General features: G+C 54.9%; 1 protein-coding gene across 1 annotated transcript in view; it reads left to right on the plus strand.

The window, feature by feature from the left end:
* mei4 (meiosis-specific, MEI4 homolog (S. cerevisiae)) overlaps positions 1-16060 on the plus strand; it is a 39665-nt gene that overhangs the window by 14359 nt on the left and 9246 nt on the right. Inside the window, exon 4 of the mRNA XM_060042381.1 lies at positions 1275-1409. Within this exon, the coding sequence (XP_059898364.1) occupies positions 1275-1409 (135 nt within the window). The remainder of the gene's footprint in view (positions 1-1274; positions 1410-16060) is intronic.

The raw sequence follows: 16060 nt of genomic DNA on the forward strand, positions 1-16060 counted from the left end.
GAAGAGTTGAGGAAGAAATTGTTGGATCGAACATTCATTCAGCGTGACCGCGGTGGGGGCACGTCTCCCGTCGGCACTCCGCGACCCGGGCACCATGACCTGGGGCACCGCGACCACTCCCGCGACTCCCGCCGTGCCCCGTGAACAATGAATGAATGGCCCGGAAATCAGATTGGACGCAGAGGCCTAATAAGGCCTATATATTTTGTATTTGAAATGCAACAGTCTTTTCGTGGAGACTACGCTCAGAGCAGCTGGAACTGAACAAGAGGAAGGAGGAAAACGGGCTATGAAACAAAATTAGATATTTTTTTCTTGCTATCGGCCATGTTTGATTGTGTTGTGTTGGTTATTGAACTGTTAACCCAGATACTTGGGTCATGTTTATCAGCGTTACTATAGAGATCATGACGATAGCTCATGTAACGGGAGTCCGGGCGTGTGCAGGACCGAACCGCGCTGTATGACCACTGTTCCACTGCGCATAAAAAGTAAAAAGTAGCTGAGACGGTAGAGGGGTTAGAAACCAAGTTTAAAAGTTTAAAATCCCCCCCGAAAAAAATGGAATCACCATCCCAGCGCCCCCCTAGGTTGTGCGAACGCCCCCGTTGAGCAACCGTGCCCTAGATGGACACACCGTTCTGTCCCCTGCTGTGAGGACCTTTCATTACTTCCCTCCATCCCGTCCGCTTAAAGCCTTCTTTCCCTGGTGCTCTGAGACTTACAGGACTGTCTGTGTCCCCGTCCGCTAACTCCTCACAGACGTGCTCTCATTATGTCACTAAACAACCACTCCGTTCCGTTTGGCGTGTCGTCAGGACCTCTCAGTAGGAGCTGTAGCCCTGGGGGTTCTGATTCAGGACCTCTCAGTAGGAGCTGTAGCCCTGGGGGTTCTGATTCAGGACCTCTCAGTAGGAGCTGTAGCCGTGGTGGTTCTGATTCAGGACCTCTCAGTAGGAGCTGTAGCCCTGGTGGTTCTGATTCAGGACCTCTCAGTAGGAGCTGTAGCCGTGGTGGTTCTGATTCAGGACCTCTCAGTAGGAGCTGTAGCCCTGGTGGTTCTGATTCAGGACCTCTCAGTAGGAGCTGTAGCCGTGGTGGTTCTGATTCAGGACCTCTCAGTAGGAGCTGTAGCCCTGGGGGTTCTGATTCAGGACCTCTCAGTAGGAGCTGTAGCCCTGGGGGTTCTGATTCAGGACCTCTCAGTAGGAGCTGTAGCCCTGGGGGTTCGGGCTCAGCGGTGCTCACGCTGTCCCCTCGGTGCCCCTCTACAGGGGGCTGTGAGCGGGGACCACCTGACGGAGGTCCTGGTCCTGCTGGGGGCGAGCCGCCTCCTCCGGCCCCTCCTCGTCCGCCGCCTCCTCTCCCTGCTTCGCGGCCTGGCCGAGCGGCTCTGTCACCTGTGCCAGGTAAGCTGGCGGGCCACGCCCATCACAGATTCAAAGGTGACATATTATACCAACAGGTGTGAGCGTGATTAGACGTTACTCTCCTGACGTCACAGGTGGGCGTGTCCACCTAGATGTGTGCTGGATGGATCAGTCTACCAGCCCACCCGGTGGACTGTAACAAATGTTACTCATCCAGATATTCAAAACGGCCTGTAATCGCTAATCACACTCACACCTGGTGTTATACTATGTCACCTTTAATATGTTTTGCCTGTGTGTATGTATGTATGTATGTATGTATGTATGTATGTATGTATGTATGTATGTATGTATGTATGTATGTATGTATGTATGTATGTATGTATGTATGTACGTTTATGCATGGATTTCAATTATGGCCCCCATTGCACTCCTGACCATCCCTGAAGGAGGGATCCACAATTCTGAAGGAGGGATCCCCCAGTCTGAAGGAGGGATCCCCCACTCTGAAGGAGGGATCCCCCACTCTGAAGGAGGGATCCCCCACTCTGAAGGAGGGATCCCCCAGTCTGAAGGAGGGATCCCCCACTCTGAAGGAGGGATCCCCCACTCTGAAGGAGGGATCCCCCAGTCTGAAGGAGGGATCCCCCACTCTGAAGGAGGGATCCCCCAGTCTGAAGGAGGGATCCCCCACTCTGAAGGAGGGATCCCCCACTCTGAAGGACGGATACCCCACTCTGAAGGACGGATACCCCAGTCTGAAGGAGGGATCCCCCACTCTGAAGGAGGGATCCCCCACTCTGAAGGAGGGATCCCCCAGTCTGAAGGAGGGATACCCCACTCTGCGTTCCTTCTCTAGATGTCTTCCTTGTTAATTAGTTTTCTTGCCCTCTTGGGGGTTAGGGTCAGGGGTGAGACTGGACCTGTGATTAAGGGCTATACAAATTACATTGAATTGTGTTGAATTCCACCGGGTCGCGACAGGGGGTGGACTTGGTCTCTAGCGTTCCATCCAGAGGGACGTGCAGGGTGTTTCTTGGGGCTTAAGGTGCAGGTCGTTCGTCAGCAGCTAGGGGTGTGGATCAGGCAGACTCTGGGCTTTGGGGTCAGAACCCAGAGCCTTCCTTCTTGGGGCAGAGCACCCAGGCCCCCACGCTGGCCTGGATTTTTGGCGCCACTATTTTCCTATTCAACTGGTTTTAACCCCAACCCATGAACTGGTTTAAACCCTAACCCATGAACTGGTTTAAACCCTAACCCTTCTACTGGTTTAAACCCTAACCCTTCTACTGGTTTAAACGCTAACCCTTGTACTGGGTTTAAACCCTAACCCTACTGGTTTAAACCCTAACCCTTGTACTGGTTTAAACCCTAACCCTTCTACTGGTTTAAACCCTAACCCTGGTGGGAGGCTGCGTCACACACGGGGCTCCGGCACAGTGACAGCTGAGTCAGTCTCATTTCCAATCCGAAAAATGCACTTACTCTCTCACCCTCTTATCTCATTTCCATGGAAATTTCTGTTTTTTTGTTTAGCATACGGCACTGGGCTGACACAAGCCTATCTCACTGTCGCCCGTGCGTCCTATGCTAATCACCCTGTTTCATACTCCGTTGTTATGGGAGCGGGGTTCAGGCCTTGCTCTTACATCACCTTAATGGACGAGAGGTTCTTGTTCTGCTGTCTTCTCTGCATGAGGATGTCTTAGGGATCCCTCACAGCTCCAGACATGCGCTCACTGCAGCTGGCGGCACGACTAGAAAACCACATCTACACCTCAGAATGGGTTTCCATCTTCCCCTCTTCTTTAACCCAGAGTGAGATGCATTATTCATCCCATCCGGTGCCTCTCCCCCGTCGCCATCATGACCGTCTCCATCCCCCCCCCCCCCCCTTGCCATCCTCCAGGCTGTTCCATCCCGCCTCCCCCACCCCCCCCCTTGCCATCCTCCAGGCTGTTCCATCCCGCCTCCCCCCCCCCCCCCCCCCCCCTTGCCATCCTCCAGGCTGTTCCATCCCGCCTCCCCCCCCCCCCCCCCCTTGCCATCCTCCAGGCTGTTCCATCCCGCCTCCCCCCCCCCCCCCCTCCACCGTCTCCTGTCAGTGCCCTGTCTTCACCCCGTCCGTCACACCTCCTCCCTCTTCTCACCTCCTCTGTTTCTCCGGCGGTCCTCTTATCGTGTTTAATCGGCGGGGGGTCGCAGCCGATGAAAACGCGCTTTAGTATTCAGCGTTCTCCCGATAGCCTCCGCCGCACACGGTCCTGATGGGAGAGTAACCGTGGAGACCAGAGGCAGGGGGGGGGGGGGGGGGGGGAGGCTCCATCGCTACAACATGAATAAAAGAGGTGCAGCCGCCAATAAAAGAGACGACAGTGACGACGAGCTGAATGCGTTCGATTGAAACGTGGTTATTGTGTGTGTGTGTGTACATAAAAACGACATATTGTCATACTATTTCACCGGCCCTCCGAATCCAGACAGCGTCTGGGGGGAGAGGAGCAGGCCGGAGCGGCTGGAAAAGTAGGAAAGGAGGACGGCCCGGTTTTATATCTCGTCCTCTTTCTGTTTTTATACCGTCGTTCCGCATCGTTCCTCTCCGCCGTTTATTTCATACGTCTGAACGTCCGCCCAAAGCTGCGCCTGGGGTGGGTCTCGTGTGTGTACACGGACCCCCCACAGGCTGGCATGAGGGGGGGGGGGGGGTACTGTGTAAATACTAGACCCGCAGTCCCCTCCCTGCAGGCGTTGCCTTCGGGGGGGCTCTCCTGTCTTTACAGGGCCTGTGGGCCCCTCGATGTGGGTCCTCCCTGGCCCACATCGATACCCCCCATCCCGCCAGCTTCCTGTCGGTTTATAGAAGCGGCTCGGAGCCGTCCGCCCCCGTTCGCCGGCCCTCCCTCACTGTCAGCGCCCGGTGCCTCGCCAAGACCCACGGGGACGGAGAGAGATGGGAAAAGTGCAAATGATGAGAGGAGGAGATGGATGATTTGTACCCCGGTTGCCCCCCCCCCCCCCCCCCCCCCCGCCCTAAATATTCAGCCTCCAGTGGTCCTGTCACGACTGTATCCACCGGCCCTCCATCCAGTCTCTCTCGCTCTCGCTCTCTCTCTCACACACACACACACACACACACACACACACACACACACACACACACACACACACACACACACACACACACACACACACACACACACACACACCGTCTGAGCTCAGCGAGAAGACACTCGGACCGCTGAGAGTTGACAGTTCAGGAGCATCATCTATTAGAGATGTTCCCAGACCATTCTTTCCTTCCCGACACCGATTCCTGGACTTCGGCCGAGTTTATACCGATACAGCATCTAGCATTTTTTTTTTTTTATCCCGCCACCACCCCCACCTCTTCGGAGGGCTTCTTTGTATTTAATGAAGCAATATATATATATATATATATATATATATATATATATATATATATATATATATATATATATATATATATATATATATATATATATATACACATATAGCATACACAATATGGGACAAAAAAAAAAAAAAAAAAGGAAGACGAAAAAAAAACAAACATCTAGCATTGTTACTACTAACAGCTCTTGTTCTTATGAAACAAATTTGAGAACTAGATAGTTGACATTTATAGTCTTTAATACATTTATATTATTGTAGTTAAGCGTGACCATGTTTTTTTCCGACCTGGTAGCTCAAGCACACGTAGGTCAGAGATGGCGCGTTTCCCATTCCGACTTCCACCTCCGTTACCGTTCACGAACGCAGCATGAGTGTTGGTGACGTTCTCTGCCTGCGTGGTAAAGGAGCTAGTCACGTGATGGTATCGGATCGGCGCATAGACTTGCGTGCTCTCCGATACGCGGGGGAATTTGTGATGCGGGTGTCGTTATCGGAACAGCTCTATCCTCTGTGGCTGTAGAGCCCGGTCTCCATTCCCCGGTGGGCTGGGCGGTCGTCCGGGAGGGGTAGCAGGGATCGCGGAGGAGAAGCTCCTCTGGGACGGTCCCCCTCCTGGCGTTCCTCTGAACCTTAAGGAGGAACAGAGTTAATTTGCAGCCGAGTCACCGTGGCCGGGCAGCTTGACGTTGGAACGCGTCCCAGGAGCCAGGGGACCTGGAGAGAACCTCCTGATCTCAGAGGTCGCCTTCTGTCCCTCTCTGGGGATCAGTCCTGCCCCAGAGCCCTTTGGCAACCAAATGAGGGTCCAATCAGAGGTTAAGATCGGGGAAAGAGGAGCCATCTACAGAGCGATCAGAAGGGTTTTGTCAGAGATGGACTGAATAGCGAGGTTTAAATATGATGATCCGCATGGAAGGCTGTTCTCAGAGGACTAGAGGTTTCTTGCTTTGCTTCCAACCGGATTCCTCAAGAGTGGAGAGAGCGAGAGTCAGTCAGTCATCTGAATGGCAGAAAGTGAGGCTGCGGCCATATTTGGAAGTCAATTGCTGCCAAGCCAAAGCCTGGCTGATAATCAGGAGGAATTTGAATATCTGGACGGACTCACAAGGGTAATCGGCTTGGCCCTCGTATGGAGAGTGTCGGACTCAACCAGGCTCCCCAACGCCTCCTCTTCTTCCTCCTCCTCCTCCTCTCCCTTCCTGTGAGGGGGGAGGAGTGGCTGGTGTTTGAATGCGGTGGCGAGCGTTTGAAGATGCAGCCTCTTCATCCTCTTCATCCTCCTCCTCCTCCCCTATCCTCTTCATCAGCTGGCTCCCCACTCTGCCTCCTCCCCCAGGGGGCAGCCAGTGTCTCCGTGCCAGAGGGGGGGGTTCCCCCCGGGACCCCCCCCCCCCCTTCAGACGCGTTGCCTCTCTCCACACACATCTCTGAGGGATGTTCAGTCTCTGTTCACATGAAGGGCCCCCAACCCGCCCCCCTGGGCCCCTGACCGGCGTGCTGCTCTCTCCGACTCCTCCCAGCGACCGGCCCTTAGACGGGCCCCGTCTTAAAGACGTCCCTTCTGAGTGAGTTGCTAGTCATGCATATTTAAAAGCGCTTTTTTAAATGGGTTTTTAAATGACCGATAAGGTTTCATAATGGCCGACACCGATTGAGAAACTTTGTCAGAACTAAAGTGGATGAGCCTGTAAAAGCTTCCCCCTTCCTCCTCTCCATAAAGGGGTCGGCATCGATGCCCGCGCTCTGTTGATGCAGTGGGTGTTTCCATATCGACCTGAAGTGTGCATATTTAATTAAATCACCTCTCTATCTGTATCTCTCTGCCGAGTCACTGGTCCCACTGGGTCGTGTTATATATCTATATCTATATATCTATGTCACTGGGTCCCACTGGGTCGTGTTATATATCTATATCTATATATCTATGTCACTGGTCCCGCTGGTTCCCAGTCACTGGTCCCACTGGGTCGTGTTATATATCTATATCTATATATCTATGTCACTGGTCCTGCTGGTTCCCAGTCACTGGTCCCACTGGGTCGTGTTATATATCTATATCTATATATCTATGTCACTGGTCCCCTGGGTCGTGTTATATATCTATATCTATATATCTATGTCACTGGTCCTGCTGGTTCCCAGTCACTGGTCCCACTGGGTCGTGTTATATATCTATATCTATAAAGCTATGTCACTGGTCCCCTGGGTCGTGTTATATATCTATATCTATATATCTATGTCACTGGTCCCGCTGGTTCCCAGTCACTGGTCCCGCTGGTTCCCAGTCACTGGTACCACTGGGTCGTGTTCCTAACAGCGTTGGTGCTCCGTGTTCCCAGCGGCTGTCACACTCTACAACCACGACGGCGGTTCACACCGGTCGTAACCGGGCCTCCTGTCACTTCCTGCGGTGTGAGCTCTGAAGGGATACGGCCGCTGCGTCCCCGTGGGCCGAGGCGGTTGTGTGTGCGCCGCCGCCTGCCGGTTCACGAGGTGCGCTGATGCAAGGCCTTGCAAGGCGGCTGCCGGCTGAGACCACATTAAGCCTCCGCCGGCGCCCTAATCCCGTTATGTGTGGCCACCTTTCACTGTGCTGGAGACGGACACACCCGAGCATCGGAGAAACTATTACACTGGAGCCGGGGGGGGGGGGGGGGGGGGGGGGTGGGGTGTGTGTGTGTGTGTGTGTGTGTGTGTGTGTGTGTCGGTGTGTGTGTGTGTGTGTGTGTGTGTGTGTGTGTGTGTGTGTGTGTGTGTGGTCGGCGAGTTTGTACTTCTAGGATAATTCCAACTCAAAGGTCCCGTCTGTGGTGATGTCGGTACAGGGAGCTCCAGCTACAGAGCGTCTGGTCTCTACTGCATGTGGATCGGCTGCGGCCGCCTCCCCCACCTCCCCCCCCTCCCCCCCCTCCCCTCTCGGTTGACCCTGGCGGGGGGGGGGCGGGGGGGGAGGAACCTTCACAACGCGTTAGTGGCGGCGACGCCATCGCAGCGTGCGTTGGGGGCTGCGGAATGTTTGATGGTTCTGGATACGGCGCTGGTGTGAGCGGTGGTTATTGGGGAGCCAGAGCACTTCCCCGTTCCCAGTGGCGGTGCTCTCACACACGGCCTGCTTCAGACGGACCATAGCCCCCTCCGTCTGAGGCCAGCCTGGAGGTCTGCTCCCGACTGATGATAACGTGTGTGTGTGTGTGTGTGTGTGTGTGTGTGTGTGTGTGTGTGTGTGTGTGTGTGTGTGTGTGTGTGTTCTCTAAATGTACTTGTACACACTTACACGCAAGTAACACACTTACTTGCTGTAAGTGTGTTTGCGCTGTAACTGGGTGTGTGTGAATGTGTGTGTGTACGTGTTTTCTTTATCTAAGTGTACTTGTGTGAATGTGTGTGTGTACTTGTGTGTGTGTATCTGTACTGTGTGTACTGTGTAATTCCGCGGTGTCCCTTGCATGTATTGAGCCTCTTTCTAAAGCTCTCGGAGTCAGGGAGGACATGATGTTCCGTCTCCTCTCAGCTGCTCCTGCTCTCTGACTCTCAGCTACAGCACACTGCTGTTATTGTGCTTATTGTCAAGGCTATATTGTACGAGCTGAGAGCCCCATTATTCTGAGAGTTGTTTGGCCTCCCTTATATATTTATATAAAGTACATCATGATCCAGGCAGAACCCAGTGCTGGGTTTGGACGGCCGATGTCGTCTGCATCTCATCTCGTCTTTCTTTATGTCACGCTCGCTCCCTTTGACCAGTGACTCGTAGCTCAGGAGGTAGACTCAGTTCTAGTCGCTGGTTCGATCCCCGGCTCCTCCTAGCTGCGTGTCGAGGTGTCCCTGAGCGAGACGCCTCACCCTGACTGCTCCCGAGCAGCTGGCTGTCGCCCTGCGTGGCCGACTCTGCCGTCGGTGTGTGAATATAAATGTCTGTGAGTCGCTTTGGATAAAAGCAACGGTCGTGTTGGATCTGGATCCAGGGGGCTCGGGCAGTGCGATCAAACCCCCGCTGGGCCGTTGACCCCGGCGTCCGCCCACGGAGCCGTTTGACCTCGGAGCACGAGCCCCCGACGCGGCCTGCACGCCTCCAGCGCTCTGAAGGCTGGGCGCTCACCACCACACCCGGAACTACTGCTCCCGTCTGGATCCCAACGTATCACACTGTCCGCCGCCGCCACGGAGCCCAGAACAGCCCCTCCAGGGCCCTGGTGAACGGGGCTTTCTGTGGAGTCACACCCATCCCACGCGAGCCAGCGAGCAGGGACGTTCGCCCTCAAGCTCTCCGCCGGCGGAGAGCTTGAGACGAACGTGTGGGAGCAGTGAGAGTAATCTAGAGCCAATCTGCCGGGGAGTGCGTTCTCCCTGCGGAGCCGGTTCCTCGGAATGAGTGTGAGTGGTTCTTCTTTTCTTTAGTGCTCAGTCGCAGCCCCCCCCCCCGCCCCCCCTAGCCTAGAGCTCTCTGAGCATCTACTCCCCCCCCTCCCCCCCGCCCCCCCTAGCCTAGAGCTCTCTGAGCGTCTACTCCCCCCCTCCTCCCGCAGTGTTTCGGGGAACGGAGGAGAGGGAAGCGGTGTCTGGGTGTGTGGAGGTCACCCCGCTCTTCCCTTTGAGGTGCGAGGCGTGGGGGTGAGGATGGGGGGAGGGGGGGGGGCAAGGCGGGGGGGGGGGATGATGGGGGAGGCGAGGGGCGTGGAGGCGGGGAGTGCTGGGTAATGCCGGCGTGTGGCGGGGAACGTGGAGCTCTGTGGGAGAGCACTTTAGCTGCCAGTCGACGGCCCTCGTCCTTAAAGCCCCATCCAGCTAATGGAGCCACCGCATTAAAACAATGACTAATCTGCATCAAACCTTTAGCACCAGCACCCCGGGGGGGGGGGGGGGGGGCTGTGTGTGAGTGTGTGTGTGTGTGTGTGTGTGTGTGTGTGTGTGTGTGTGTGTTATGTGTCAAGTGAAAGTGTGTGTGTATGTGTGTTACGTGGAGCGGGGGGAGGGTCTGTGTGTGTGTGTGTGTGTTATGTGTCAAGTGGAAGAGTGTGTGTGTGTGTGTGTGTGTGTTTATATGTCAAGTGAAAGTGTGTGTGTTATGTGTCAAGTGAAAGTGTGTGTGTGTGTGTGTTACGTATCGAGTGGAGGTGTGTGTGTGTGTGTGTGTGTCTTTGTATGTGTCTAGTGGAGCAGTTTGTGTGTGTGTGTGTGTGTGTGTCTTTGTATGTGTCTAGTGGAGCAGTTTGTGTGTGTGTGTGTGTGTGTGTAGTGGAGCAATATGTGTGTGTTATTTGTGTGTGTGTGTGTGTGTGTGTGTGTGTGTGTGTGTGTGTGTGTGTGTGTGTGTGTGTGTGTGTGTGTGTGTGTGTGTGTGTGTGTGTGTGTGTGTGTGTGTGTGTGTGTGTGTGTGGGCAGCATATGTTTCATGTCAGCAGCGGGCAGTGATGGATGTTGTCCTCTATAGAACCCTGCTGCTACTAAACCCACCGCCTGGTCAAGGACCAGCCCCCCGGAACCCTCTCCCCATGGGGCCCCCGGCCCCGAACCCTCTCCCCATAGGGCCCCCGGCCCCTAGAACCCTGGGCCCCTATAACTTACAGCGGTAGAACCCTGGGCCCCTATAACTTACAGCGGTAGAACCCTGGGCCCCTGTAACTTACAGCGGTAGAACCCTGGCCAGTAGAACGTGGCTGTCATGAGGCTCCACAGGACTCCTCCGGCTGCTGCGAGGGAGCGTGTGGAAGGCTCTCGTCCCCGCGGTCCCGTGGCTGACTTCAGGGCTCCAGCCTCGTTACGTTTCACGACGGAGACATCGATCGGGGCTCTGCTGTCTGCTAAGAGTCCGGAATGGACTTTAAAACGTCCTGCGTTTGAGATCCCGAGTTACGAGATCGGGTAAACGGTAGGTCTTCTTTAAGGCTCTCTTCATCAACACGTTTTGATCGGTTTGCGGGTTCCCCGGGAGATACCAGCCTCCTGACCTTTGAAACATTCTGCCGTCTTTGAGGATGCTCACTCATTCTCTGCTCCTGCTCAACCGCCAGATATTCAAATTACTGATTTGATTTGTTCTTCAACACAACAATAATGTGACCTCGCTCCTATTATACTTTGGGGTCGCAAGACTACATTTCAGGGCGTTTGCAAACGAAACAATGGTCATTTTAAGCCCGGTATCGTGTTGTATCGCTGTCCTGAAGGGAATCTACGAGCACGGACGGTCCACAGATGAGTCCCACTGGCCTCTCCACCCGTTGTTGCAGTTGTTCTTGACGTTGGGGATTGAGCCAGCGACCTCCGGTTCTCCTCCAGCCGTGGTCGGTATTCTGATTCACAGAGCGCGTTAATGAGCCCAATGCACTCCCAAGTTATTCTCCAACTTTGATCGCGGGTCACCGAGAAGCGGGCGCGGCAAGATGCATTAGCCCGCGCTGAGTGGCTCTTCATCACCGCTGCGTCTGTCGGGGGGTGGGGGGGGGGGGGGGGGGGGGGGGGGGGGGGGGGGGGGGGGGGGGGGGGGGGGGGGGGGGTGGGCGGGCAAAGCACAGCGCCGTATGTTGTGGCCATTTGCATTTGCTGACACACGAGCTTGTAAACCAAAGGTTAGGAGCGGGTGAAGGTCTCTGTGATGTGGCAGGGCCTGATTACCCCGCCTCACGCAGCCCGAGGGAGGGCTACGATGGTGGGGGCGTTCGGAGAGATGATCACAGACAGAGCCGAGTGGCGGAAGGTAAAATGAGTCATCAGAAGAACGTTCCGGCGCTTTCTCTGAGAATCGGAGGGACAGTACGTTTCTAGGTTTAATGTTGTCTTTAAAATCCGGTACATTTGTATTTTTTGTATCTTGCGTTCCTTTTGTTGCAGCCTGCACAAAATACTCATCACAAAATTGTTCAGAGTTCATCTGGACTCTGCATAGCCTCACCCCCCCCCCCCCCCCCCCTTCCCCTCTTACACACTTATTGTATGTTGCACGTCGTGGCACTTAGAAACAGTACTTGGCATCGTGGAGCATCTTATCCTAGCTATCTGTGTTGTATACGAGGAATGGGTTAACCTAGTGATTGTTAGTGCTTGGCACTTGTTTAAACATCCTTACTGTACCGACAGAGATATATTGTTCTTTCTCCCTCTTCCTACAAATGTACTTATTGTAAGTCGCTTTGGATAAAAGCGTCCGCTGAATGCTCTGCATCTAAATTTAAATGCAGCAATATTCCAGAGCACATTCCAGTTAACACTCTCAGTTAATCTATGGGTTAGAATGCGACCAAATCGCACACAAATAGCAGCTTTCACGCGTTAGTCGAGCTGATCAGTCAGGCAGCAGGCGTCTGAGGACAGCGTGCGGACTCACTGATCCATGCGGCCGACACACCGGCGCCCGCCGTGTGCAACAGTTCATCCATCTTGTTTTCGGCGAGATAAGGGAGAACGGGGACAGAGGCTGAACGAACACCCGGGCTGCGTCAGACGGCGTGGTTAAGAGAGGCACCGTTCAGCCTATTGATTGAAGCTCTGAGGGGGGGAAATCAAGACGCCCAATCAGAGGAAGTCGTTACCCCTAATCGGTGCCCTGGGTTAAGGCTAGCCGATGCAAAACGGAGATTGGATTATGGACGTTGTGTGACGGGGACCGGAGACTTCAGCGCCGTCCCAAGGGCGTATTCATACCCCCGATTGAGGCCATTGGGTTTCAATCAGCTCCTCTCAGACGACCGACCTACAGAGCTAGGAGGCCCCGCCACGCTCCGGGCCCCGCTGGCCACACCGGGCCCCGCTGGCCACACCGGCCCCCTGGGCCGTCCTTGGAGGGCCGCCCGGCATGCAGATGAGCTGCCATCTGTGGACACCGGGGCTCCGTCAGAGGGCGTGACGGTCACTGAAGGCCCCGCTCCCCAGGGGGTCCGGGACACCGTCGTGTCCCCCCCCCTCCCACCGCGGGGGCGGCGCGTGGCTCAGGAGGTAGTGCGGGTGGGCTGGGAACCGGAAGGTTGCAAAGTTCAATCCCCAGCTAGGATACTCCTAGCTGGGTGCCGAGGTGCGACAGCCTGCTCCTGACGAGCAGTCGTGACTGACTCCGCCGTCGTGGCTCCACTCCGCCGTCGGTGTGTGTGTGTGAATGAATGAGTGAATGTGAGGCAGGGTTGTAAAGCGCTTTGAGTGGCCAGTGAGGCGCTGTATAAATGCAGTCCATTTATCATTCACAGGCACACCGCTCAGCAAGACCGCCGTCGTACCAGCCCTGCACCCGTGTGGCTCAAATGATTATTTCGCTCAATATTGTGACGACGATTATTGATGACGATTCTTCATCCATTTTGAAAGAACTTCTTTCATCGATCAGAAAACAGCCTCCACAGCAATAACGTATTTTATGAACCTTTGAATACAACAACGAGCAAATCAAAACAGGGCTTTCCTCCCACGTTTTCCTCAGGCTACATATCAATACAGTTTTACCAAAATGAAGAAGACACGGAGTCAAAAGGACAGACCCCACCTGCCCTGGCCATCACCACGAGGGGGTTCAGGGGGGCACAGCCACTCTGGAGACTTGGATGGGTCTGGTTTCTTCTGTCCAAAGCGTTGACCCTCTCCTTAAGACCGGGACGGTCCACAAGGCCTACTGGACACGTGTCTTTGGCCAAATGGAAGGCGACAGCCTCGTTTGTCTCAATACGTCTTGGAGAACGGGCTTGATATTGAGTTGTGTTACGACGTCGCTCTTATGGATGTCTGTTTTGGACGGGATTTTGTGGGGTTTATTTCAAATTTATTGTATTAGGAATAACCCCTTGAGGTGAACCCACCTCGTTTCTCAAGGGTTACCAACCTTAACAACATAAAGTACAATAACAACATATTAAGAACATATTTCTTAATAACCCCAAAAACGTGTCTTTCATGTGTTGTCCATATTCCACTTTATGATGACATTTCAGGCGGTTGAACGCAAACCATGCAAAGTGTGTGTTCCTCCTGATGGACATCACTGGCCCCGTAGCCCCAGTGACTCCACACAGCAGGAAACAAGCCCTTTTCTAGAAGCAGCCTTCGCCTTCCTCTGCGGCTCGTGACATTCCCCGTGTCTGTCGCAGGTCTCCGCCTGGTGGAGCCCACTGTGTTCCTGCACTAGTCGTGGAGGTGTTGTACAGCAGGGGGGAAGGAAATGATTTTCCCAGCACACACTCGGAACTAACACCTGGGATTGGTCAGTGGCGACACCTTGTCACAAATTGAATACTATTAAATGTAAAAAATACTTCATCTATTTTATTCTTTTTCAATAATTTTTTTCATTTAAAAAAGTATGAATATATCTATATTTTTATTATTCAATTTGTGACATTTTCACAATTCCCTGGCGACAATCAATGAATTGTTGAGGCCAATGTCGTCGTCACAGTAAATATAGATAACTGTGCAACCCCCACCCCGACCAGCGGTACGAATGATGGAGTACCAGCGCCGCACTTCTCGTGGTGTGAACACATTTTTTACACAATATCAACAAAATTGTCCCGGTGAAAGACGAGTCCTGAGTTGAATGTGGCTGAACAGCGAGGGGGGCAGATGCTCTGTACGTGCAGGGCTCTGTTCCCGTCAGCCCTGCCAGCCTCACAGACGCCCCCCCCCACACACACACCGCAGTACGTCCAGCCACCGACTGTAAACCTGGAGGGATGGATCAACCTCCCAGGGTTATCGGCGTGGTTGTCATCGTCCTGCCGTCGGAGCTCCCACCAGGACGCGCCTCCCCCCCCCCCCCCCCTCCCCCTTCATCATCACCTGCTGCTTCTGATTGACTGAAGATCCGCTGCTGGTGAACGGTTCAGAGGGAAGGCTTCCTCTGGGGCCCAGCGGTTCAGGCGCAGCACACTGTGTTTGGCTGTGGCTGCGGTGTGCGATCTGGACGGTGTTTGCGGTGCACTGGATGGAGCGTGGGCCCCCGGTGCTGCAGCCCCGCCCCCCCCCCCTTGATGACATCAGGGCCAGGCCGGCGTTGATGAATGAGTGTAATCAGACCCTCTGCCCGGCGCAGCAGCCCTTCACGCCAGGCCGTCCTGCGGCTCAGACCACGCTTATAAAGGCTGCTGCCAGATCCAGATGCCAGAGCCGTACTGCGGTCTTTGGCTCCCGACCCCAACCCCCCCCCCCCCCCCCCCCCCCCCCCCCGGCAGGGCTGTAGGTCTGGGCCCGGCAGGCCGCAGGGGTTCTTCCTCGCACTTCACCCCCTCTCCTAGATGTCAGGCGTCCAGCTATCTTCCAGAGCGCTTCAGAAGCCCCTCACAGCGCCGGTTCCTCTCTGGAAGTCCCCCCCGCCCCCCGTCCCTCGCGCCCCCCGTCCCCCGTCCCTCACCCCCTCCCCCCCCCCGCCCGCCTGGCACTGATCTCAGCAGATGAGAGGAGACGCGCTGTGCTCTCTGCTCAGAGGCCTGAGAGGTGCCCCTTCCCAGCCTAATGGCCGCTGCTCTGAGGAGGATGTCTTCGGTCGGGGGGGGGGGGGGGGGGGGGGGGGGGGGGGGGCAGAGCGGAGTAGTGCCTGAGTGACGGTTCCCTGCGACGGACTAAAAGCCAATCTTCCCCCAGGAAGCCCTGGGTGTGTGGCGGCGGTGGCGGCGTTAATGCTCTGTGACGTTAAGTGTTCCACCCCCCCCTGCACTGGGCTGTAGCGGGAGACGTCCCCCAATGCCGTGACACCCTACAGTCATACAAGGTGTCCTAACGTCCTTGATAAATACCTCATCCGTATGATTCATCTCTTTTTGCGGACTGCCGTTGTGCCTGCTGTTCATCCAACGGTGAGACGAGTCATTTGGTTTTGAGGACGCCGCGTGACGAGGCGTCGCGGTGAAAGGGGCTAGCTGCTAACCTCACCAGGCTAGCGGCTAGCGGAGGGGCGTCTGTTAGCGCGTGTTCAGCTGAGTCAGCTGTACAGTGATAAGGGGAGATTTCTGCCTCGCTGGGGGGAGAGCGAAGCGAGAGCGTCTTATCAGGAAGCACACTGCAGATAACTGTGCCGATCAGTCAGGAGCCAAGAGGAGGACTCTCCTCCACATGGGCCCACGTCCTTCCATCAGTCTCCAAGATGGAGGACCTCACTATCCCCAAAGTCAAAGTTTTCCACTTTTAGTTTATTTTTTTTTTCCCCACTCTTTTAGATTGTGTTAAATGTGTTTTCTAAAGTGGGTATTGAACCCGCTCCTGGAAGCCCCAGTGTGGCTGCGCGTCTCAGTGTTACGTCCCCAGTGGTTGGCTGCCGGTTGGAGCTCTGGTTTCCAGTGTGGCCGGCACTCATTCCAAAG

Source organism: Gadus macrocephalus, chromosome 21 (assembly GCF_031168955.1).
Source record: "Gadus macrocephalus chromosome 21, ASM3116895v1".
NCBI lineage: Eukaryota > Metazoa > Chordata > Actinopteri > Gadiformes > Gadidae > Gadus > Gadus macrocephalus.